Source organism: Rissa tridactyla, chromosome 8 (genome assembly GCF_028500815.1).
Source record: "Rissa tridactyla isolate bRisTri1 chromosome 8, bRisTri1.patW.cur.20221130, whole genome shotgun sequence".
NCBI classification, from domain to species: Eukaryota; Metazoa; Chordata; class Aves; order Charadriiformes; family Laridae; genus Rissa; species Rissa tridactyla.
This window is the reverse complement of record NC_071473.1, coordinates 4,202,448-4,227,424: the sequence shown is the minus strand read 5'-3', so window position 1 is coordinate 4,227,424 and position 24,977 is coordinate 4,202,448. Positions and strand designations below refer to the sequence as shown.

At 43.3% G+C, this 24,977-nt stretch overlaps 1 protein-coding gene across 2 annotated transcripts in view; it reads right to left on the bottom strand.

The window, feature by feature from the left end:
• FOXK1 (forkhead box K1) overlaps positions 1–23,940 on the bottom strand; it is a 47,701-nt gene extending 23,761 nt beyond the window's left edge. For both annotated transcript variants that reach the window (XM_054211868.1, XM_054211869.1), the window contains exon 1: positions 23,561–23,940. In XM_054211868.1, the coding sequence (XP_054067843.1) occupies positions 23,561–23,940 (380 nt within the window). The remainder of the gene's footprint in view (positions 1–23,560) is intronic.
• Positions 23,941–24,977: the final 1,037 nt, after the last annotated feature.

The window sequence follows — 24,977 nt, the reverse complement described above, 5'->3', positions numbered from 1 at the left end:
GACTGCAAGAAGGGAAGAGAATCAGAAAGGCTGGGCTGACTACACAAGCAAACCATTTGTTGTCTGCTGTGATTTCATTTTTAGAAAGACAGGCTTCCCAAGCCCCTGAAACAGAACCCAGGACATACAACTAGCTTTTACACATTACGCTGGCTAGCACGTACATGGCCTTTTTGCTAGGAGCCAGTCCCAGAAAAATCAGAGTGGATATATGCAAGGGTGCTCACAGTCTGTCCCGGCTTCCAGTATTGACACAGCCCGCAAAGCCGGGGTGGGGGTAATTTATCCAAATTGATAATTTTACTGCTGTAAAAACCTGGGACCCAAGAAATGGAAATACAATGGAAAATAGATGGTAAATTCCTGCAGGACTCCTCCCCTCCCTCAGGGATGAGAAGGTGCCTGGATTTAACACTATTGTTCCCGTCCCTATCACAACTACCACAGTAATGCCACTGCTTCAAATCAGCACACACGCACTAATACTGGGGCACTGTGTCAAGGAGAAATCAGAAAAAGCATTTCTGAATCATCTTGTCACAGGAAGATCACTTTTCATTACACTGAAGCTGAATGCAGTTTTAATGAGCTTTTTCTAATTGTTCCCTTAATTAACCTCCTTCCGACCAAAAGAGGATAAACTCAAATTACATCAGGTAGTCCTATTTAGGAGCGAGGCCCATGAGTGCAGGATTTAAGCATGTGAGAATTGCACTTCTACAGAAGACAGACAGCCCAAGCTGTACTGAGCATGCGTTCCTTAAGATTCCTGTATATATTTCAAGTTATTTAAACTGAGTGATAGCGTTTGATTCATGTTACATGATTCCTATCAAAGATGCAAAGCAATTACTACTACTGCTTAACAGTTCCATCATGAGAGAAAGATCAATCTGAAAGCACAGATTAGACTCAACATAAAAAGCATAATAAAGTTAACTGGTATTTCCAAGGGTGCCCAAGGGACAACTCTTAAGCACCTCCGAAATTTCCAGCTGATTACAAGGGGTAAATTAATGGTCTGCAGAATTTCTTGATCTTGTTACAGACAGGAAGCAACCTGCTTCAATGAAAGAACCGCCGAGTTTTACCTGATAACCTGCTACAGAGAGGTACATCCTGCAATCCCTGGCCATAAACCCCATATATATGGTACTCATACCCAGTTGTAGCATGTTGCATACAACTCAATTCCTTGTGGGAAAGGATTCCTATTTCTCTAGGATGCCTTGCAAGGCAGAGGGAATAGAAAGTTTTTTTATAGCTTGTGTTCAAACCGAAAACACACGCACAGGCCCCCCAACCTCCATAAACTGCATAGAAACAATTCTTGCCTTATGAGATTACAGGCAGGAGAAAGTCAAAGAAAATGGATTGCTGGCTCCCTGCTGCATGCTCCAGCTCAGACTCCACAGCGCTCGCTGAATGCGTGCTGTATATACACCCGAGACCAAGGGGAGGAGGAGGAGTGCACATGCCACACATGGTTACAGTGATATGAAAGACGTTGCTAGAAGTTTTGTTTGCTTGTTGGTTTGTTTTAAATAAGACACATTTTCCAAAAGTTTCCTGGACGAGCTCCTCACGCTGACAACACAGCACCCATGCTATTAGGCATCCTTCCCTGTGGTGAACCAGTGACGGTGACCACAAGCATTTCATCTACGTAAGGTCTGCAAATAAATGGCTAGGGAACACTAGACTTTACATGAACAGTCACCCTCAAAGCAGACTTCAGGAAAGACGGTTAGGTAAAAAACCTAACCAAACGACTCCATACCCTGTGTGACTATAAAAAGCAGACATACTCTCCCACTCCTCAAAGCACCTTTTACTCACGGATGCAAAGGAAACGGAGATGCATTTGCCAAAACACAGTACCAGCTTCAATAGAAGCCATTACAGCCACCGATTTCTTTCTTAGAGCACCCTGAGTGCCGTTCAACACCAACTGACTCCTGCTAAGATCTGCTGCGTAACAGCAAGAAAAAGCTAATTAAAGATTGTAAAAGGAGACAGGAAACTGTGCTGGATTTATGTTTTTACATTTACACTGTGGAAAAGCACACCGACAACATGAAGAAGACAAATCATGAAAAAGCCAAGGTGAAACATATATATATAACTATACAAAAATGTATATATAAAACCTGGGACGATATTTATATGTATTATGCAATATATCTAAACAGAACATAAAATATCATATGTTATGCCATATATAAACATCATTCCAGTTTATTATGCAAAAGGGAATAACCAGAAAAGTAAGTTGGAAGACTGTTATACATGAGTTGTCATCAACAAGTTGGTACTATCTTTGTCTACTTTATCTTGCCATACTTTATGAAATCCTGTTATTCCTGAATGTTGCAGGTATAAATGCACCAGTAGCATCTGCTTTACAACAGTTCCGAGACACAGGTTGGGTGAGGAACATTTTATGAAATGCTTTGTTAAAAATAACACTTTTCATCATTTGGATCAGAACAGTAACACAGTCATTAAGTTAAGCAGGATTGTCTCCCTCTGTTGCAAACGCCGTTTGTTTTTAAACTTGCAGGTAGTGTTACCACACCAGTGACTCTCAGTATCTAAATCTTTCCCTCTGCCACATGATGCGAGGGGACAGTAGCCCAGCTCTTAAGGATGAGGCGATTATCTCTACAATCAGTAAATTCCTTGGATTCAGCAAACACGGACAGGCAGGGCTCTAGTTACAGCAGCACATGTTGCGATAAAACAGAACTATGTCATTACTAGCTAAAGTTTGACCAAGGATGCCCACAAAAGCACACAGAAAAGAGGAAAAAAAAAATCCCAAACAAGCCCCATGCAATAGCTGTTCCTCTATCTCCTATAACTTCTCTGAAATCAATTTCTTTTTTGTGTCAATTACATATAATTCACCCGGCAGAAAATGGTATTATTCCCATGCACAAAGTTCCAAAACCATGTTGGGTTTCTCAGCTCAAGTGAGAATTTGCCGTCAGTCATCTTTGTCAGGCTACTACCATTACCAGTTATTTCAAGGTACTTGACATGATTTTACCAGAGGGCAAGGTGGGTACTTTTCACTCTTTCAGTCAATGTGTAGGATAAATACTAAAATTCCAGGCCACGATCAGTGGGCAGGTACTGTACTGTGGCAGCCGTTACGGAAAAGCGCCCCAATTACCTCCTGTAGCTAATTTTCTTCGTCTTCTGTAATCAGCTAAGAACCACATGCCTCTACCTATGAAAATCAAGTTCCCATTAAGTCATAACTCCACTCCCTATTCCCATAATACTTTGAAGCAGCCTGAAAGGAGGTGGTGTTGACAACATAAAAGACTCACTGGGAAAGTTTAGGCACCAGTGCACCCAATATCAAAATAAATTTGGTTAGAAAAAGATAAGAGTTTGCTTCACTTAACTATATCTAAGCCCTGAAGGTCTGCCCAGGGAGAGATAAGCAAAGTGAGACAAGAACAACTACCTCAGATTCCCATTTCTTCAAAAACAAGGCTCTGATAATTGCCGTGGCCACTGGAAAACAGCTGAGCTGGGAACATTTATTGACCAAGATTTGTTGCTTTGTGATGCTGGGGGACGGCAACGCTCTTCCAACCTTCAGCTTTTCTACAGCAAGGCTCACTGCACTGCCCAGCGCGAAACGAAACACTTCAACTGCAAAATATTTAGAAGAATATCCCCCCATTTCAGTAACTAAACCAACCAAATCAATTCTCTCCATCTTCACAAAAATAAACTGGACCCTTACCTTCCTGAAAAATTATTATTTTCTGGAAGTACGGCTGTCTGAAGCAGCAAGGTAGGCAAAAACATGAGTAGCAAAACCACCTTTCAAACACAAGGGAACTGAAATGAATATTAGTTTGAACGAATGTCATAAAACCGTACAACAAGCTCTGAAAGCTGTCTGAGCTGTCACAGGAGATTAGGTACAATTCACCCCTCCTTTATAATAAAATAATAATAATAAAATCATCTAACATTTCCTGTTCCACTCCCTACCCTAGAATTTTTTTCCCCTAAATAACAGTTTGTAAGCAATACCAATAAGAAATCAGTTATATCATCCACTTGGCTAGTGCTATCTGCATTCCAAATGAAAAAGTTAATTGTGCCGAGACTGCAGAAAGAGTTCTGGAGGAAATAAGACAAATACATGTTATTCTCTTAAGTCTAAATACACATTACAAAACAAGCATGCACCTATCACCATGGTAATTTGAGAGTCATTATAATTCTTTGCTTTGCACATCTCTTTAGACTAAGAGACACAGGCAGCATAACTGCCATGTTTTTAAGAGTGCTTGGTTCGTTTTGGAAGTTACCGGTCTTAAAGTAATTAGTTTTCAGCATTTGCTAGTTCCTTTTCAATTGTTCTATTTAACACAGAAATCCTATTGAAGGCCTACCCACATAGTCCTTTATCAAACACACATCAGAGAAATGGCTGTAACGTGATGGTAAAATTATTTGTTGCATTCAAGAACAGATAAGCAAAGGGTCTGCAAGTAAATGGTGACGCTCAAAAACCACAATTGTTCTTCCTAGAATGAATCAACTCAATCTGGAGACAAGCACATTGTCAGACAGCAAGGACAAGGAAATAAACTGCAGAGTTCCCTGCAAAAACACCTCTGGTATTAGCCACTATCGTTTAATTCAAGGAAAAGCTATAAAAGTCAGCATTAGCGTTTTTAACATAACTGGATAAAAACTAGATTTAGAAAGTATTGAGTTTATCAGTAAATAAAGGAGTATAGAGATCGCTGTCACTGCTGAACAGACAGAGCAACCCACTGCAACGTTTGGTCACAATTATTCTGGAAGTCCCAACGTGGGTTTAGATCAGGAGGACTGGTTTCTAACCTCACAGTTACCCTGAGCTCACAAATCACTTGCCCTGCATGCTTTGTAACACAATTTAAGATATACCGTCACGCTTAACATTACAGATATACAAAGAAGCACATGTATCAGCTGGGACTGAACTATAACTGTCTGTGCGCACATGCGAGTGAGCACAGGTTTGAAATCAGTAGTCGAATTCGCGAGAGGGTGGGCTTACTTCTACTTCATGAATTTTCATTTTCTTCCGTGGGGAACATTTTCCAGAAAAAGCACCAGCAACTATTTCCATTGCGCTGTTACGCCAGATGCAGAAGCAGCTCAACTTGAGTGCTCTGGGGTCCCCGGCATTCACGGCTGCGTAGGTATCCTTCCTGAACTAGAGCGAGCATAAACCTGGCTTTAGCAAAGGCAAATGCACACTAGAATTCCTCATACCTGATCCAGTGGAATTAGTATCAATTAGCCTATAATTCCAGATTACTGGAATGATTTTTTGTCTTTCCCCTGAAATGCATCCCGGTTAGCTGGAAATCCTCCTCTTTCCATGGTCAACCTGGACTTGCTGGGATAAGTAACTGGACAAGCGGGTAAAATTCTCCAGCTCACGTGGATGGCCCGCTGGTTTCTTCTGCCTTAAAAATAACCTTTTCCCCAAAGAGATATCAACTATACCACTCAATCTTATGCAGATTTATTTTAACACAACCTAAATCTGTTTCTCTGCTTAAGAGGCACTTCCCTTACCCCCCCCACCATTCCTTACCCCTAGCTGTTTCCTCTCAATGTCACCCTCCTGCCAACAGTCCGACCAACTGCACAGCAAGTCAAACCAGGTAGCTGAAATAATAATTAATTTCTTTTTCTGTTGGAGTAAGTTATCAGGCAGATCAGTTCCCTGATCTTGCCCTCCATGGCAACACAAGCACCAACACAGAGGCGGCGGAGGGGACGAGTATCAAGGGGAGGAAGGAAAGGAGGAGGTACCAGCAGAAATATTGCAGATTTATGACAGATCATAAAGAAAAAAAAGAGCATGTAACCACAGACTCAGATTTAAGCATCACATGATGCAAACTTCTCCTTTCAGAAAATGAAATGCAATTCATTCATTTTGAGAAAAGCTCTGGCCTTTATCAGGTAAGTCACATCAGCCACCACGCCGACGCTCTGAGGCTGGAAATTTTCAAAACTTCCTGAAACAGAAAAGTCACGATTTTCTTTGATTCAGCTTAATTATTTCATACCTAAAGTCACTTGGCTGTATGCAAGATGACCAAACAAAGACCGAAAATGTTTTCTGCATTCCAACAAGTGCTTCCTGCGGCCCCATACCCATGGCAATTTTCCCACAGCAACCGGCAGGTCACGTCTGCAGGAGCAGGAGTGGGTTTGTGGTCATCTAAGATGGGATATGCTGCAAAATAAGTGCTTTTTATTACCTTTGTGCTTCCAGAGTTTATTCACTGATTGTCCTTGAGAAAAGCAAGTGCAGTAAAATGGCTGAACAAGGACAACACTTCAGAAAAAATTAAAATTGCGATTTCTCTTTGTCACAGACAAGACCTTTTCCTTATGCTCTTTGCTGCTGTTCAGCTGGAACCATACACATGGTCAGGGATTTTTTTCCCTTAATGAGAAGGCACCACAGGTTACACTGGGATTTGCCTAACACTGCATATTACCATGTTTAAAACAAGGTTTCCAACACAGCCAGACAAGATTTCAGATGGGCAAAGAGCGTGTGCAGGCAAGTATATCTATTTAAAACAAATACTACCAGCAGCATCAGGCAAAACCACAACTTATGAATAGCTATGTCTCTTAAAAGCACCAAGTAAATTAGCTGTAATGAATGTTTCTATTGAGCTCGGTTGCACAGGGCTTCCCTTTATGCCATTTCATCAAGGTTCAAACACATTGAGAAACACTTCCACACACCGGCAGATTTTCAAATAAGTATTTTAGCAAACTCCTTTGAAGCCAGCAATATTCACAGGAAAGTTTGGGCAAACTCTGGGATTCCTCTCCCTGCCAGCACCATGCACACACACACATACACAAAAGTTATTTTTGTTTCTTCAGTCCCTCCGGTCTCCGCAGACATCCCACCTCGGCCACTGCCCGTCCCGGGAAAAGGCAGGGAGGGAAACTGAGCCAAGCAGGTGGTGGAGCGGGAAGAGCGTCAACACTCCCAGGCTGATCAGGAAGGCTAAAAAGGAAAAGAGATACCAGAAGCCCAACCCAAAGAACATCAAAATGCTGCTTTGGTTCATAAATATATTTTTAAAAAGTGCACAGGAGAAGGTGAGCGCTGTTTTTTTTCGGGTTTTTTTTTTTTTTTTTAGGCTCCAACAACTAGGTATTGAAAGCAAAACCTTCAGGAGAGTTTACACTACAATACCATGCTGTAAAACTTCATCATTTTATTCTAAACATCTTCCGTACAATTTCTCATCTAGCGAGCCTTTTAATTGCTGTCACAGAGCAAACCGATAAATCCAGCAACACAACCGACGCAAACGGTGGCAGTTAATTTTTCATGCAAGTGAGAACATTCGAGGCTGTTTCATGCTGAAGAATTAGTAGTGAAGAATCAAGAGCTGTATTTTTATTTTTACATTCCTTACATCTCTTTAATAGCATTTTGATTTTACTCTTTGAAAATTATTTGAGACATCTTGCACAGCTTCCCCTCCAGATCCTCCCCTTTGAGGAGTAAAGCACAGTGCAGGAAAGGAGAACACACCACCTAAGATAGTGTAGTCGACATTTTTTCAGTAATGAAATACCACAGCAAGGTCAGGGAATAAGTTCACGGAGTATCAAAATAGCATCTCGTAGAGGAGCAGGAAAGAACATCACTGAAACTGCTGAGAAGGGTGTTTCCATCAGTTAATGGAGAGCCAGCAGGAACGGCAGGAGGTTTCCTCTGGAGTCACCACCCTGCCTGGGAAGTTCACATTATGGATGGGTCTTTTCCAGATTCTACTATCCCCAGCTTTGCAGGATGGGTCTTACAGTAATCCTGCTCAGCCTGATGCCAAAACACCCACCAGAAGCTGCTCCAGTCTCCTACAGAAAGCTATCAGAGAGCAAAGAGCCAGGAATGCGCGGTTTCAAAAACGATCTTTCTGGAACTTTTCCAGCAAAAAACACTGGAAGCCAGCTAGTAGACTCTCTTCAGTCACTTCAATGCCTGCAAAAAAAGCTGCAGGATATTCTTGAAGTACCACCGTTATCATTACGTATTTACCAACTCAGTGGAACACCAGTCAATCTGCACCTGACTAGGGATGAATTCACTTATCGATTTAAAACAAAGAAAATCCCAACTATAAACACTTACATTAAAATTGATCCAGAAAAATCCTGACAATTATTTCCAGATGGATTATAAATATGTCAGATGATCTCAGAAACCAAGCCTTGGTATAATCAAAAGAATATCAGTAACCAGCTTTTATAACAAATACCATTAAGGCAGATTTTTGGGACTTGGGTCAGAGACTCTGTTAAAGCCTACTACAAAGACCACCTTGTTAAATATGTATGCTAAGAACCACCTCGTTAAATATGTACGCTAAGACAAGATGGTAGTTACTTGGTGCCCATCCACCAGGCACTGAGAAACAAAAAGGTGGTGCTATAATTGTACCTCAGTTAGTTTCACATTTCAAAACATTGGAGTCAGCTTCAAAATATGCCATTCACTCCAAAGCAGAAGTGCTGGGCACAGGGCTCGCTATCAGAAGACAAAGTCCTCTTCCCCTCCTAAGTGCTCCTATTCCTTTAAAAACAAGCAAGCTGCAGTTCAGCAGCAGGAGGGCAGATTACACCGAGTCCAGCCAGCCTGAAGCATCGCAAGATCTAACTCCAGCCTGCCAACGCGCCCAACATCTGAGCCTTGAAGGTCTTACCTACACCCACAAAAAATCAGATGCGATTTTACATCAATAGAAATTAATCCACAGCATCAGTGATCTGTCTTTTAATCAATATTGGTTGAGGGTTTTCGTTGTCTGATTTTTTTTTTTTTAATTAAAGTCTCCCGAGGGTGAATTCTACCACAGCATTACAGAAGCTGCTCTGTTCCCTTGTGCAGTCCTTACTATAAACAACTTCATGTCTCTGAGCAAACTGTTAAGATACAGTGAACTTTCTTCTGTGTGTTGTATGGTAAGCCGTGTTTTAACCCAATGCTACTCTGCCAGTCAATTAAAATCATTTATCATGCCTCTCAGTGTAACGACAACGGAGAAAAACTTTGCAGTTGCGTTCCCAGGGACGTCAACAGCTCACTACCTGCGGAGAACATTTAGTAAGCGGTCCTTAAAAATCTAAGATTAACCATAAAGCTGCTATTTATTTTGAAGCTTGGGAATCAGGAGGTGTTCTGAGTGTCAGAATGAGTGGCCTGACATTAAAAACTTGATATGAAAGTTTGCCACCGAAGAAGTGGGCTGGCACAAGGAGCCGACGATGCTTTTATTTAAACGAGGTTGGCTGCCAGCACCAGAAAGTTTCGTTATCAGCACTGCAGACGCCTGATATCATCTGTAACACATGGCAAGCCTGTTATGTTATTTTGGTGTGTGTGTGGTTGTATACATAAAAATAACGATAGTTAAGAGGCTGTATATAACACACAACAGCCTGTGTACCACTGCTGCTCTAATCAGGTATTCTAGCCTGATTAGGATTCTAGATCCTATCTTAATCATTTCTTCACCAGCAAATAAATATTTGCTCTTCACAGAAAACGTAAATTATGTGCAACATTTGTGTGTGTGTATCTCACTTTTATCATCAAGTCTTATAACTCCCAAAATCCCTCTCCTTGTTAGGCTGATCAATCTGTTAATTTTTTTTTTAGTATATTGTCAGCACTGCATTTTAATTATTTTTTTTTCCTAAAGCCTGAAAATTACCAATATCTGTGATTTTTAAATAAACAAGCAATACCCAACATGCTACATACAGCCTCCTTCAAAAGTTAAATAGCTATTTAACACCTCCGGTTCGTATGTAGCTAAGAGGGGCCACGAAACAAATTGTTTTAGCTTCAGAAAAGATTTTTTTTTTTTTTTTAACTTTTTAACTCTGATATTTCTGTATTTTCATTTGAATTTGTTTTCCTAAAGAGTGCTCACCTTCCAATCTTCTGTTTTGAACCTCCTCGCCTTCCATATAACGGCATTGTCTTTTAAGGGTATGCGTCTTTTTTAAAAGGATCCCTGCTTAAAACCCCTGTAGGTCATAACCCTATTAGCACCTCTCCAAGCCTGATCTCTCTCCTCGGAGGCGTGCAAGCCTCTCCCACCGAGGGAAAAATAGCGGTCCCCTGCTCAAGAGCCATGGGATGGTTTCAGAACCCCAAGCTCAAGAGGAAAGAGTGCATCACCTACATACACTTCCTTGCTTGAGCTTTTTCTGTACTGTAGGAAGGAAAAAAAGACTGTGCTGACGGGTATCAGTCCCTTACGACCGTGCTTTTAGCACAGCACAGCCGTTGCACAGACACGTGTACAACTCCAATAACATCACTATCAGCTGGAAGTAGACACAGATGACCAGCCAGCCGCTCCCTCCTCCCAGCCTCCTTTATGTCAATAAATCTTAACCTGGCTGTTTGAGCAATGTTTAATCATAAACAGTTTTGAACATGCTCCAGGATATAAACAAAGGTGCGTAGGAGAAAAACTGAGAGTCCAGTACTGAGAGTCACTTGCCACTTGCTGCTGAACCAGGTAACAGAGAGCAAAGAAACAAGGAACTGCTCAGGAACAGAAAACAAGCACCTAGCGCTCATTTAAAACAACCACCACGAACAACATTAAAGTATCCAGAATTGTGACCACAGAAGGATTTCAAGGACCAAATGCATTAACATTCTTGGTTCTCTTAAAAAAAAAAACAAAAAAACAAAAAAAGGGAAAAAATAAATCGCTTAGAACACCCACTTAGATGCATGAAAATAAAACCCTCGTTGATCTCATCCCACTGCCAAAAGATGACTGCAGTCATCTTGATTCCCTTCTGTGTTGCTAATCAAGCTAAAATTACCTCCTCTCCTCCTGCTTACCTCACATGCTGGTGCCACAAAACTGAACATAGGGGCAGGATCAACTGTCTCTCTCCACAAGCACAGCCCACCTTGCTTAGGTGGTAAATGTATATTTAGGACCTACAGAACTTCTTGTGGGATTTTAACCACATTCATCGTGGGGCTGGATGGCTGTTTAGACTGGGCGACAGAATAAGGAGCTCTTACAAACCTAGTTCAAATATCTCTGAACACCTTCTAGTCATTATTGGCCTCTGCGGACCTTTGTAAAATGGGCTGCCTGATAGTGGGGATTTCAGTCCTGTTAAGCCAGTGTCCATCTTAGAAGAATCAAGATCATACTTGTCACTCCCGCTTTGACAGAGAGTGAAAATACGTCTTATGCCAGCACTTCCACAAAGCCCTGGAGGACTCTTCATCAGCATGGCACTCAGGGAAGTTTGGGGCATATTCAGAGGACACAGGAATTCATTTTATATGGTTGCCACTCTGACAACATTGGCAAAAAAAATACATACCATCCTATTCTTCGGTTTTAAAGCAGCTCCATTTTAGATCCCAGCGCGATGTTTCAAAGGGAAAAAAGCCAAATCAAAACAAAATCCCAGCCCTACCAGATAATACCCATTAAACAAAGCTAAAGTACAGATCAAATTGGCAGAACTATGGAGTGGAACAGAAGCTTAAAAGAAAAAAAGCACTCTGCGGAGATAAATATCCTTCAAGCGTATGCCTGACAGCAGCCAAGGTTTTATGCTATTAAAGAAATACAGTACGCACCACAGTGACAAACAAGGTTATTCCATCCACCCCCATGCTAACTTGCTGTCCCACTAAGTTAACTGAAGCGCACAATGAAAGGAGACTTGTATGAAACAAAGCAGGATGATACTTATTTCTGTCTTCTGCCTTGGCCACCCTTGTCCTACACCCTTCCTTCATGAGGCGGTGGCAAACCCTTCACTGTTAGACTGAAATGGCGTAAGTTTTGCCCAGCCCTTGCCAAGGGCTCAGAAGTAGGATGCATCTCGCCTTCCTGTAGGATCTCTCACACCCCACTTTCCCCAGTCCTAGGCGAGCACTGCCAAACTGGCTGCTTCAGGACCCCTGGACCACGGCTGTTCTGGCAGCACCAGGCAGTCAGTGGTCAGTCTGACATTCCATTCGTTTTCCAGAGATGTCACAGAAATGACGAATACTAGCTCTGTAACACACACGTTTGCCCGCGGTGTTTCTTCACCAGAAAAGGCTGCCGAGCCCCCATTCATGACGTGCTCAGTTTTTCCTCCCTCCAAGACAAAGTTTAAGATAAGAGCCTAAGTCTGGCTTCCATTCTACCACAGCAGAGACCACAAGAAGTGACTCAGCAGGGTATGGCTACCACCAGCACCTCTCACTCCTTCCCTGCTTCTGCGAAATTCGAGAGCCCTTCCGAGAGGCTTTCCAAGCCTCTGCTGCTCACACTGATCTTGGTTAAAATGAAAAAGGTCAATATTAACTGTTTTCCTCCTTTGCTCATCTTGGCAGAAACGCTCAACTAAGTACGTTCCTCCCTCAATCATAAACCACAATTAACACCTACCTCGGTGCCAAGAAAAGCCCCACCTGCACCCACACTCTGGGGAACTTCCCTGTAACAGCTTCTACAAAGACTTCTGTTTTGAATAAGAAATTAAGCAGTACACTGAGAATTAAATACGTAGTGACAGCATGGAACTAACTGCAGTGCCACAGTTGGCCTCTACAAGTAGCGCTGGTTATTCATTTCCATACCTAACTCAACACCAAGCATTTTAAAACTTTGCTCAACTGCTGGGGAATTTCCAGCTTGCCGCAGATCCTGCCCCTTTCACCACAGAAATCTGGCCACGGCTGCCACAGGCAACTTCGATTCTACCCCTATTTTCATCCTACCTCCCATGTTCTTGGGCAGACTCTTCCTTTATTACCGCAAGTATCCAGATCTTTGGGAAATTTTTATACCCTGGAGAAGGAGGAGAAACTAGCTGTTTGAAAAGATCAGTTCACAAAATCTCCTAATAACCACCAGAGAGAGGCACTTGTTTCAGCATCTTTGTTGGATACACTACAGCAGTTTAATTCTCATGTAAATCTCATTTGCAATGCCATCAACTTTCTTCTAATGGGCCATTCATCATTGCAGGGTTTCCTTTCGAAGAGCCAGCCCATCTCCTTGAAAGGTCTCACCAGCCATCTAGAAGACTTTTCCTTTCAAATATAAAGAACTACCTATAAACACATTAGCAAAGGCTGTGCAAAACAAAATAACCTCTGTAAAGCTCAGGAAGAGATCCTAATTCCCACATGCACATGCCAGAAAAAGCTTGCGTGTGGGATGTTACTAACCTTTAAATTCAATCAGACTCTCTAAGAGGGCTCTAACAGGCAGAGCATGACTATGATGTATTTTCCTTTGAGGCTGGTTCAGTTCATTTAGAAAGTGATTTGAAAGAGCTAATGTACTATTTATGTACATTATAAAAAACGATCCATATGGAGTCAGACTTTGCAAAATGTTCGCTCAAGTCCGTTCCACTCCCTCTGAAGACATTTCACAATCCATTCAATACCCAGTAGAGGCAGCCAGGATTACTGTTTTAAAAGTGGCTCTGAGGGTAATTTAAATGTTTTAAAAGCTGACATCTTTTAGACTCAGAGCCAAATAAATGTTTGGGGCAACACAGAGCATCTCTCACACAAATGTCTACAAAGTGACACCCACCTGCAGCCTCCAAAATACTGACACCGAAAATAAGGGTTAGAAGAGAATGCCAGGCATAACCTTCCTTCCTACTAAAAAAGAAGAAAAGAAAATAATTTTATTCTGACTCAGGAGAAGGAGCTGATGTACTGGACTGGCCTGTGAAAGGCCACCTAGCAGGACACAGCTAAGCTTGCAAACAATGTAAAACAATCCCAGGATTATTATGGTATTTTAAATCCTGCCAGCATATATGACTGTGCTGAGGGGTTTCTTCCTTGAAAGGAGTTTAACCAACTAAAGTGACAATGACTCTTGCAAAACGACAGCACATATGTAAGCTGCTGCCACAGCGGTTCCATTATTTTTAAATCAGGAAATTTTAGAGAGTTAACTTGTCATATTACTGGCATATTCTAATGCTCTCTTTCCTTTGCATCAGTATAGTATACAAAATTAGGGAAACACTTTAACAGATGTATCTTAGCTGGAAGCTTCATACAAACTTCATAGTTTACAATATCAGCTTTTTGGGGAACAGGATTCTAGTCCTTCTCTGCCACAGTTTTGTTTTTTTTAATAAAAATTCTCATACTTGCAATACTATCTGGTGGAGCACAAAGCAGGAGGAAACTGAGAAGAAACTATGAACCACTTGGAGAAGAGGATGCACCACTTGTCACCAACAGGCCTCAGATTCGGAATCGCCGTCCATCGAAACAGTTTTGTTTCCCAAGTTTATTCTGTGGCTCTGTTTGCAGCGAAGCGCTGATCTGGGACAGTCAATTGTAAACAGATCATGTGCAAGTCTAAACTACTTGATTGCGCTCATTTCTAACAGCCGGTTTGCATATGCCGTGTTTACACAAAATACAAAAAATGCTAGCAACACTTTTATTGAACCACTACACACTAGGAATTTTCTCCTAAGAATTCCTATGCCTGAAGAAAACTTCAGTGTTTGCCTTAGTAGTCCATTAAAAAAGAAGGCATTAGCAGCAAAGCACGTGCCAGCCTTTGACTTCCTTTGCAGGTTTTTGCAGTGCTAAAACAGTTTCATTACGGCTTGTCTCATTAGACAGTGTCTGAGGGAGACATGGTAGAAGAAGAGAGATTGTAATTATACAGCTGAACGGACAAGAGAGAAGGAGGCAAAGCCACCCAATTGCCAGGCTTGTTGACAGTCAACACCCCTTTACGCACCCCGGGCAGGCAGCCAACCCAAGGTACACCACGTTACACAGGCCATGAAACAATTAAAAAAAGAAAAAGATCAATAAATAAATAGCAGTTGGCACATCTCCCACACCAAGAGTCAACCCTTACCAGTTTGGGCTACACCTCAAACTGAATATGAAAAGCAAAGACATTTTTGGTCTACCCATCAGGTGGAAAGAAAATTTGCTTTCTGTGTCTAGTCCTTTCCTCCTCCCACACAATCAGGATTTTGAGTGTTTAAGAGTCCATAGTTCTTATGCCCTCGAGAGAGGAAAGGCCTTAAGTTGCTCAAGAGCAATTCCTTTAGCAAGTGCACAAACTGGCTCTGCAGGGAGTCCAGTCCTGCTTAGTCAAAATGTTGGTGGCTTCCGTATGTGGCCTTAAGGGAGACAGAAGATTAAAACAGTTTGTGTGGGAACACTTCCCAAGGTTCTCTTTAAAGTAGCACGAAGCAGAAAAAAGGGGTACAGCTCTAATGTGATATTTCAGAGAGAAGGGGAGGGACGGCCTTTTCCACAGCGCTTAGATCACCCCTGCAAGCTTTTTTGTTTCCTCATTCTGTTCTAGAAGATGGAGTGGTTTGCACTTGTACATGAAAATAGTCTCTTATGCTAGAAGATTCTTGAAACAGGAAAATAAGTGGTAACAATGTGCTTAAAGTTTTCTTCCGCTTATCCTCCTATCCTAATCACACAGTATACATTAACAGAACCAGACAAAGACTGTCCATCTTTGCTCCCTCAGCTAAGGCAGAGCTCCCAATTAATTTCTACATTATTTCTCCCAAACTGTCAAGATGTCCTCAAACAACATGAAAATTACATATCTGGTACATTTAAAGGAGGGAGGAAAACCAAAGTAAATTGCGCATACATAACAAACGACAACCCAAGAAATTAAACTTGCTTTTAAATCACGAAAAATAGATTGGGTAGGGAGGGAAGGGACTATCAATCAAATCTTACTGAGAGTTGCTGAATATTCAAAGAACAAGCTTCTAATGGAGTGCTCTCTCAAGACTGCTTGAAATTTTGATGATAAAAAATGCACGAGGACATGAAAAAAGGAGCAGTAGGATAACGAAGAGCAAAACACACAAGACAGAAGTGGATACAGAGTATTAATTAGGCCATTAAGATCCTTTAATGTTTTACCATCCAATAAAATATGTATTTCATAAAAATTAAGTGCCATGCAGAAGGAATGCACACATGCATTTTATTGAGCTGTTCTGAAGAAACCGAAGATGTGAATTACCAGTAAAAACCATTTGTGGACAAGAGTGAATAGACATTAGTAAAATTCTATCTCTATTATGAAAACAAAGAATATACTGTTGGATAGAAATTTTCACTCACATTTACCTAAGTGAGAGATTCATCTGCTCTATAAGCATCTCATCAATCTGCTTTTATAAGGAGTCTGCAGTCAACTGAAATAGGGAGACTTCTAAACACCTGAAAAAACTATTCAGTGATTAATACTGAATTATTGACTGAAGTGAATGCATTAAGACCACACAATAATTTGTACTCACAATTAGTCGATTAACCAAGTCTAGAAGTACATTAAGATGTCTTTTCATAGCCCACATTCAGGAGACAAAAAACTGCTTCAGCTTTTTCATCTTACAGATTTGTTCCAAACATCACTGCAAAGCCTCTGGCTCCCCGCGTTTCTTGGTGTTGATCTTGCAGTCTGCTACATCAGGGCCCACCAGCCACTTCAGATACATAAATCAATGTTTAAAAGCTACCTAAGTTTACCAGCCAGAAAGCACCGCACAAGCTCAGCAGTCTTCTTGCTGCATTCACTGCCTGCCCTAGACGTACACAACTGTAAGACAAGAAAGACCTTAACCACCCAATACACTGTGGACTAAGCTCCACAGCATATTTAGCTTTCACACTTTTTTTTTTGTTTGTTGTTGTTTTAAAGTAGTAATCCTGAAGTCAGTATCCCAGCCATGAGTCTGCAACCTTAGGGATTCCTCAGAAAACTTACAGATGTGTGGGGACGGAATCAAAGAAACAAAAACAAAGCTGCCGTTAGGTATGGCTACGTGCGAGGGAGGCTTCTGTGCTCTGGACTGCTATTAAGAAAAAGGAGAGGAAAGAATCCGTACTAAAAGCAAATGAGATAATTCCTCTCCCTTTTCATTAACATCGCCAGCTCAAAAGCACATGATTTTTCTTTTTTAAACCACATTTCCACTTGGCTTGGGAAGGGAAAGCTGGCTCATCCACGTCTAACCAGCAGTACGGTGGAGCTTGGTCTGTTGAGCATTTCTGGTGACGGTGCCCCTTGGCTCCGGCTGCAGAACACCCAGCCGCTGCCCGCTCACACACTTAGTAGAGCTAGGAGGAGCTGAACGTGGATGAGCACAAGCCACAAGAACTGATACGGAGCCGAGTGCTAGTAGAGATCCACCCCGAATGAGAAAACCAGCTGTCAAATCTCAGTGGTTTAACTAGCACCTAACCAGTTACAGCCCTTTTGTTACCCCACAGTAGCGAGTGCCACCCCCAAAGCACACAGCTGAACAACACACTCCCCAAGCTCCACACTCTGCAATTCCTGCAAAAACTTCTGTCAATAGCAGTCACTAATTACTATACATAGGCCCGTAATAAGACTTTATTTGCATGGCATAAGTAGCAAATTCAAGTAGTTTCCTGTTCTTTACCAACATCCTGTTGCCACATCTCCTCCTCCAGGAAACTGCAACACCGAGCAAGAGAATTTGGCATCCCACAGAACAGCTCTGACGCTAAATGGCTATCGGAGCACAGTTACTAAGAGCTTGCTTACAAAGAAAACAATCACATTAATCTGGTTGTCATTTATGCTTTCAGTTATTCGGTGCAAGACTGCGTGTCCCATTTTCTGCAGGGGAAAAAAAAAAAGCAAAAAGCAGTATTTTGATTTGTTACCAGAAGTCAAAAGAGACGCTCTGCAGTGAGGATGCTCACACAGCTGCCACCAAAATAACTAAGATATGAATTACTACAGATTTCATCATTTTTATTCCTGTTTCTGTAAAAGCAAAAACTCTCACACTCATTCATCCCCTAGATTTATATAAAAACACAACACTACCAACTGGAAGAATTCCACAGCCAGCTAAGCATACGTGTCAGGATTGGGAGTTTGTTAACACAAAGAAGTTACACCAGCACGACTCGAACCTACATGTAAGCCTTTATAGCTTAAAATTCTGCACAGGAATGTACAAGACAAGTGTGGCATGTTCTGGTTAGATTAATCTTTTCATAATCAACACATCAGCTAAACTGAACCAAGCTTGGTTTAAAAGAATACATAAGAGAACACACGCTGAGTTTTGCATGGCGTTACTTCATATTCACAACCTGATTTACGGCACAGCTATTTTTGAATCAACAAATCGAGCAGTAGTTTCACATAATGAGAGAAACTTTCCTTAAACATTTAATATAATCCATGACAAATTGAGCTGCCTAGCCAAAAATTATTACTTGACATAAATTCTGTAATTAAAATCAAGTAATCCTTTATCACCATCTCGCTGTGCAACAAAAAAACCTGTTCTCAAAGACAGTCTTTGAAATCAAATAAGAGCATGAAAAACATAAGACGAAGCACTAAGACTGCAAGTCTTTAAAGAGTTTCTAGTGAGAGTGAAACCACCATCCACAAGTTGTGGCAAAGCAAACGACGCATTTCAGACAAAGAACAAAAAAATGGTTGCAAATGCACATTACGGAATATTTTAAGAAGCAAAACTACCTGAGGAGTTATCAGAGTCAACATACATATGCAGCATTTCAGAAACAGCTAGCTCTGTAGTCGTGGTTATGTGGTCAAAGCATTTCCTTCGTATGCGTACGTACGGCTTGCAGTTCCCTCCGAGATGTAAGGGCACCCGCGCTCATACACACCATGATGGCATTGTTCTAACCACAAGAATGGAGGCCGAGTGGTTACTGAGGTCATCAAAACACTGCGATACGTTGCGTATATCTCTGTTTTTCTCGATTATGTCAATTGTTTTTACTTTAATTAGTGCCTCATACCCGCTAACAGGCTGTACAATCTCCTTTAGAAGGGGAAAATGAGAAGACTGTTGTATCCGGCTCTTCATTTTCTGCTTGGTTACTAAACCCCAATTGCGGAGACACTGAAGTGAACTTGTGTACTCACAATACAGAAAGATTAATGCATGCATAAAATTTTGTGGGATCAGCACCTTGATATGTGCTCAGTGTATTGGACTATTTATTTTTGTCAAGTTTATTAAGTACCTAGGAAAATCCCATTATAAATAAAGCAGCATGCTCTTAATAAAACTTCACACGCACAGTGAGTTTTAAATTTATAATGGGGCTTGTATACATAATTTTTTTTATTTTAACTCCATGTTTTAATTTAATTTCATACATCCATATATTTACTTGCCTTGTATCTTATGCTCAAACTAAAACCCTCCACCATTTATTTCTTCCGTTTCCTAAATGCTAGAAGAACTACAGGTTTAAAGACTTATTTTTATGCTTAGAAATCTCATACTAAAAGTATCCATTTACACCAAAAAACACAAACTTCAGGCTCCATTAATAGCACTACTGCAAAAGTACAAAACGGTCACAGAGGCAATAAGCAAATATCCCATGAAATATTCACAGACAAGCACCATTTTCCAATCTATTGAGCTCCCAGTTCAGAAAGCTCAAGTGCTATTATCAGCCTACGCTCAATCAACGTTTGCAGTTTTTAGTCAACAGAACTTTTGTACTTAGGAGCATTTGAAAACCCGACCCACAGCTGCTTAAAATTTGGGCTAGCGAGCTTAACTTTGAACTGTTTTGGTTCCTTCAGTTCTAGGGGGGGCTGGAGGGGTTAGCGGAATAAAGTAAATGCTTGTTATACTTACTGCAAGTCTCTAACTTATTATTGTCACTTCTTTTTAAAATGGAGTCAATTTTGAAGATAACAAAGAAAAAGTTAATAATTCAGCATTAACCTGATACTGTAAACACCTGATTACACTGTAAATTTGAAAAAATTACTGTCGCAGGAAAAAGTACTCCAGATTATGGGTCCTGATGTATCTTATGTTTTCGCTTGTATAAATAGTTCTAAAAATCTAGCACGTACCCCACTGATACTCTTGAGTTTCTCTCCTTTTTTATAGAAAAATACCCAGGTATTTATCCACAGATTTCCAGCTTTCATTAGCACAGATGAGTTTCTAGTAATCCTTAATTTGATTTAAAGCACTTATTTTTGATGTAAGTACTTCCATAATTTCATCTTGATTTACGTTTGTAATGACTGCTGTAGTGTGGCACTCACGTTAATTAAATAGATTAAGGGGTCTTCAGCTGTACCGTGGGCCCTCCGCTCTTCCACCCACTTTGTTTCTAACTGTCATTAACCTCTAGGAAATGCCCTCCTTGTTGGTCATTACTGTTTAATTATACTTCACAGTTATGTCATCACATCTGTGAAATATAATCTTCCATAACAACACAGCTGTGAAATATGATACTCCCGCCCAGCAGTGAAATTCTGGTTACAGCAGATTACACAGACGCGTGATGTCGATGGATGAAGTGATAGGGAACTTTTCGAAGGCCCTTGACTTTGAACAGTTTTGAACAGCGGTAGGAGGTACCTCCAGTCACCGAGAAAGGTCTCAGAAACTCTTCCTCTGTCCTCCCTTCCCCACCCCTCCTGACAAAGTCTTCCATAAATTTTAGGAAAAACTACTTCTGAACTTAGAAGAGGGCTTATAACAGAGAAGTTTTATACAGAAAATGCGAGGTGAGAAGAAACCTCAGAAACAGAATCTATGAGCCCACAATCTATTTTTTTTAAACAAATAGTATGGATTGCACCTGAAATACACCTTTTATTCCTGGGACCCTCTATCTCCATTCATGATACACAACCACCTCTTTTGCCTGAAATATAACAGCAGCAGTGATTGCATGGGTCCAAAAGAAACAGGACTCTGCATATTTCTGCGATCCTTTACAGGTGAAAAAAAAAAAACCAAACCAAGAAAGAGGACAACCATTCAAACAACTGGTTCTTAGAAGATTACCAGCAAGAGCTCCCCACATCACAAGGACCTCCCATCTAAATCATTGAATAGAACAGCCATTAATTCCTGGAATTTAACCTAAGCTGTACATTCTGCTGGTACATGGAATAGCCGTGGCCGTATCAAACAGGACAGTAGTGTTACCATAAAATAATATAAATCAAAATAATGTATAGTTTGTACCATAAAGTCTGTGTACTAAGACTTATCTTCACTTTGTTCTATTTTTGATGGTATTAGTTGGCTCGCAGTAAGCACACAGGCTTCTCCACAGAAAAGAAATGGCACCAACCAGCACTTTGTTTTATTTACTGAGGGAGGGGGGAGATTTGTCTACGTGTGTGTGTGTGGAGGGGGGTGACTGGGGGGGAACTGTCTGATTTTTCAAGAGTGGAGATAACAGTGGACAGGAGAACAGCTGTCCATCGAGACTGTGTGTAACAAGCTCCAACAGGATTTTTTTTTTCCCGATCTGGGTTAAAAACCCTTGACTGGCCAGCAGAAGGCAAGGAGTTGTTTACCTGTTAGAAGCGAGGGGGCAAATTCCTTTAGATTGATGCAAAACATTTTCCTACTCTGGAAGTCAGAAAGGGAGGAGCATCAAGTTTATTTATGTAGCTCACACAGCAGCCAAGCAAAGAGGATGCCTTATTGTGCAGAGTTCACAACTGTACATTAAACTCCTCCCTTTAAAGCGATGAAAAAGGAAAATTGCCAGTCCCACTCCAGGAGTCACGAGAGAATGGAAGGGGAGAGAAACAGGCAACAAAGTCGCTGCTTGAGAGAGTTTTCAAGCACAATGCTTATGATTAACCAACTGAAGAATCAGAATGACAGGGAGGAGAGAGCTCACACAGATAAACCCAGAGCCAGAGGGAGCGACAACAGAAGTGCCCTGGGCTTCGGGTGGTCTTGTTTTACAAAGCAAGATTAATTAAATAGACACTAAAGGACATCTCTTTTAGAAAATGAAACACGTTACAAACCAAAACGCCTCAGAGAGCAAGCAGCTAGGGAGTTATAACTAAATTACTAAGTACAAAATGAAACAGCCTGCAGAGGAAATGAGTAATTAAAAAACCCTCCCCTGAGCAACAGGCTGGCGAGAGAGGGATAACTCCAGGACCCTGGTGCTGGAGGTAACTGGTACCAAAGCCAACAACTGCCAGATGAAAACAGATGTTTTATACAAACAACAAAAAGCCTAGTGGAACATCATAAAAAAACCCCAATCTCCTGCCTTTATGGCATGTTTTCACTCAGAGGTGGCATTAGGCACAGTCTGTTTAGTACGACCTGAAGAGATGCACGCAGGAATTACATCACCCACCACTACCACGCTGCCGCCCCCGGGGTGAAGCGCTGCAGTCGTTGGACAGTGCTCAGCAACCATAAACAATGTTTTCAGAGGAAGAAATAGATCAACCTTGTTCTTCTTTCTGCAAGAGAGTTCATCTAAAACACGGCATAGGTGACCACCTCCCTGCTAGCACAGAAAACCCTCCTGCTGCTCTCTCCCCTTCCTCAACGAAGGAAAGACACCTTGGGCGCCTGCTCTCCGGGGGTCCTGGTCCGACTCCCCCTTTATTCCTGTTGCCCCAGAGAGACACCAGGAACAACACCCAACTTGCCAACCCTAAAATAAGCACCCTGCCAAAGTGGTTTTCCAACTTTTTCCACTAGATCTTTTCCAGGGAAGACAAGACCTGGGTGTAGCAAGTTTCAGAGCACTGACAAGAGTCCTTCTCTCATTTATCTTTTGGAAACTTCTTAACCATCACCAGTTGAACAGGAGCCTGTTGGCAGGCAGGCATGGAGGACAATGGCCATAGGGACAGCCTGCTAGAGGAGCGCCCTGGGGCGAGGGGCTCACACTTTCTCCCCAGACGTGGTTCTCTCAGGGGGGAGCAGCCCCAGCCCTGACAAACATGATCCCCTTTCTCAGTCGTGGATGGCAGCAAGACTGGGAAGGTGAGAACATCCTTTGTTGACACTGGGGCGGACCTGCTGCTTGGTCACCAGGTGGACATGTCTCAGTGCCATCTCGGGACCTCCACTGGGTGGGGGGTGTCACTCTGTCATTGCACAGAGGGTCCCTCGCCCACTGTGACCAACTTCAAGCCAGGAGACCCTCACTGTCCCCTCAGGCTCTCTGTGGTCTGGGGAGGGCCTCAAGACCACCTTCTTCAGAGACAGTCCCTCACTGTCCCCTCAGGCCCTCTGTGGGCAAGAGGGTCCCTCACCATCCCCTTCATCAGAGGTGGCCCCTCACCATCACCTCAGGCCCTCTGTGAACTGAGGGGGGGTATGTGTGTCCCTCAGCCTCCCCTTCCTCACAGGCAGCCCCTCACCATCACCTCAGGCCCTTCTCCCGTCTCCTCGATGGGACCGAGGGACCCCTCACCGTCCCCCTCCTCCTCCTTGGCCCCTCTCCACCCAGCCCCACGTCCCCTCCCCGGGGCCGAGGGGTCCCTTTCCGCCCCCTCAGGCCCTTCCCCGGCTCCCTCCCCGCAGGCCGCGGGCTCTCCCTCTCCCTGCGGAGCGGGCCCAGCCCCGCGGGGCCGCCGCCCCCGCGCCCCCGGCCCGCCTCGGCGGCGGCACTCACTGCGGCGGGAGCTGTAGGGCCGGGCCGCCGCGGCGCTGGAAGGCGCCGTCCACGAAGACGCCGTTCTTGCCGAGGCAGCGCAAGTAGAAGTGCGGCTCCTGGAAGCTGAGCTGCAGGTGCCGCCGGGAGATGAAGCTGGAGTGCCCCATGTTGACGTCCACCGAGCCCTGCGAGGAGTTGCGGCCTATGGTGACGGCCGGCTGCCGCATGAGGAACTCGAACTCGCGGCCCTGCAGCCGCGCCAGCACCGGGCCGGCGGCGGCGGGCGGCGCGGCCGGGGGCGGCGGCCCGGGAGGGGGCGCGGCGGCGGGGCTGCAGGGCGCCGAACGCAGCGCCAGCAGAGCCCGCGCCCCGCTGCTGTCCTCCCCGACTTCGGCCATGTTCCCAGGCAGGGAGCGAGCCAGCGTGCCGGCCTCCGGGGCGGAGCCGGCGGGGCGGGGGTGGGAGGGGATGCGGGGCGGAGCGGGAGCCGAGCCCGCCGCCACCGCCTTCCCTGGCCTCCCTCGGCAGCAGCGGCGGCGGCGGGCCTGGCCGCCCCGCCGCGGTGGATGGGCTCGGCGGGGGCGCGGCGCCGCCTGCAGGTCCGGGCGGGCCAGGCCCCGGGCCCTTCCCAGGGCAGGTGCTGAGGGAACGGCCCTCTCTGAGGGGGCGGCCGCCACCTCGCCCCTCACCGGGCGGACAGACCACCTTCTGCCGGGTCCGTGAGTTGAATCACCTCAGAAGGAACCTCCCCCCATCGCTGGAGAGGCGCCCGCACACCGAAACCGGGGCTTTCTGTGGAGCAGGGGCACATCCAGCCCCCAGGGCATCGCCCGCCTCCCGGTCCGGGGCTCCCCTGTCCCCAAACCCGCTCACGCCGGGGGACGTGGTACCGAAACCCCACCGCAGCGTGGGGCAACGCGACTTTAATAACCCTGCACGGCTCGCAAAGGCTTGCCGAAGGGGGGAAATTCATCCCAGGCACACAAGGTGTGAGTTTAAAAAACACCTTAATACACTTTTATAACCATAGAGTATATATATATATATACACGCACACATACACACTCATATATATGTGTATATACTCATACAGTGGTTTTATACTCATACAGTTTTTCATTATAAGGGAGTGTGTGTAGGTTCTTTAGTTTGCATTACGTTATTTCTTACTTCAAATTACTTTTTATATTTTTTTCACAAGAGTTTTTTATATTATATGTTACTTACATGAATAATAAAGTTCATGTACTTTCCAACAACGGCATGTATGTGCGCCATGTATACTCCTGTACTGGTTAGATTATCCAGATTAAACAGGTAAAACTTTACTGTATTGGTGAGCCGGTGATACTTTGCAGAATCCCAAATTGTTAAGTAACCAGAAAATACAACGAACTTGAGAATCTTGGGAGCGGGAGCAGCCGTAATTGCTTAT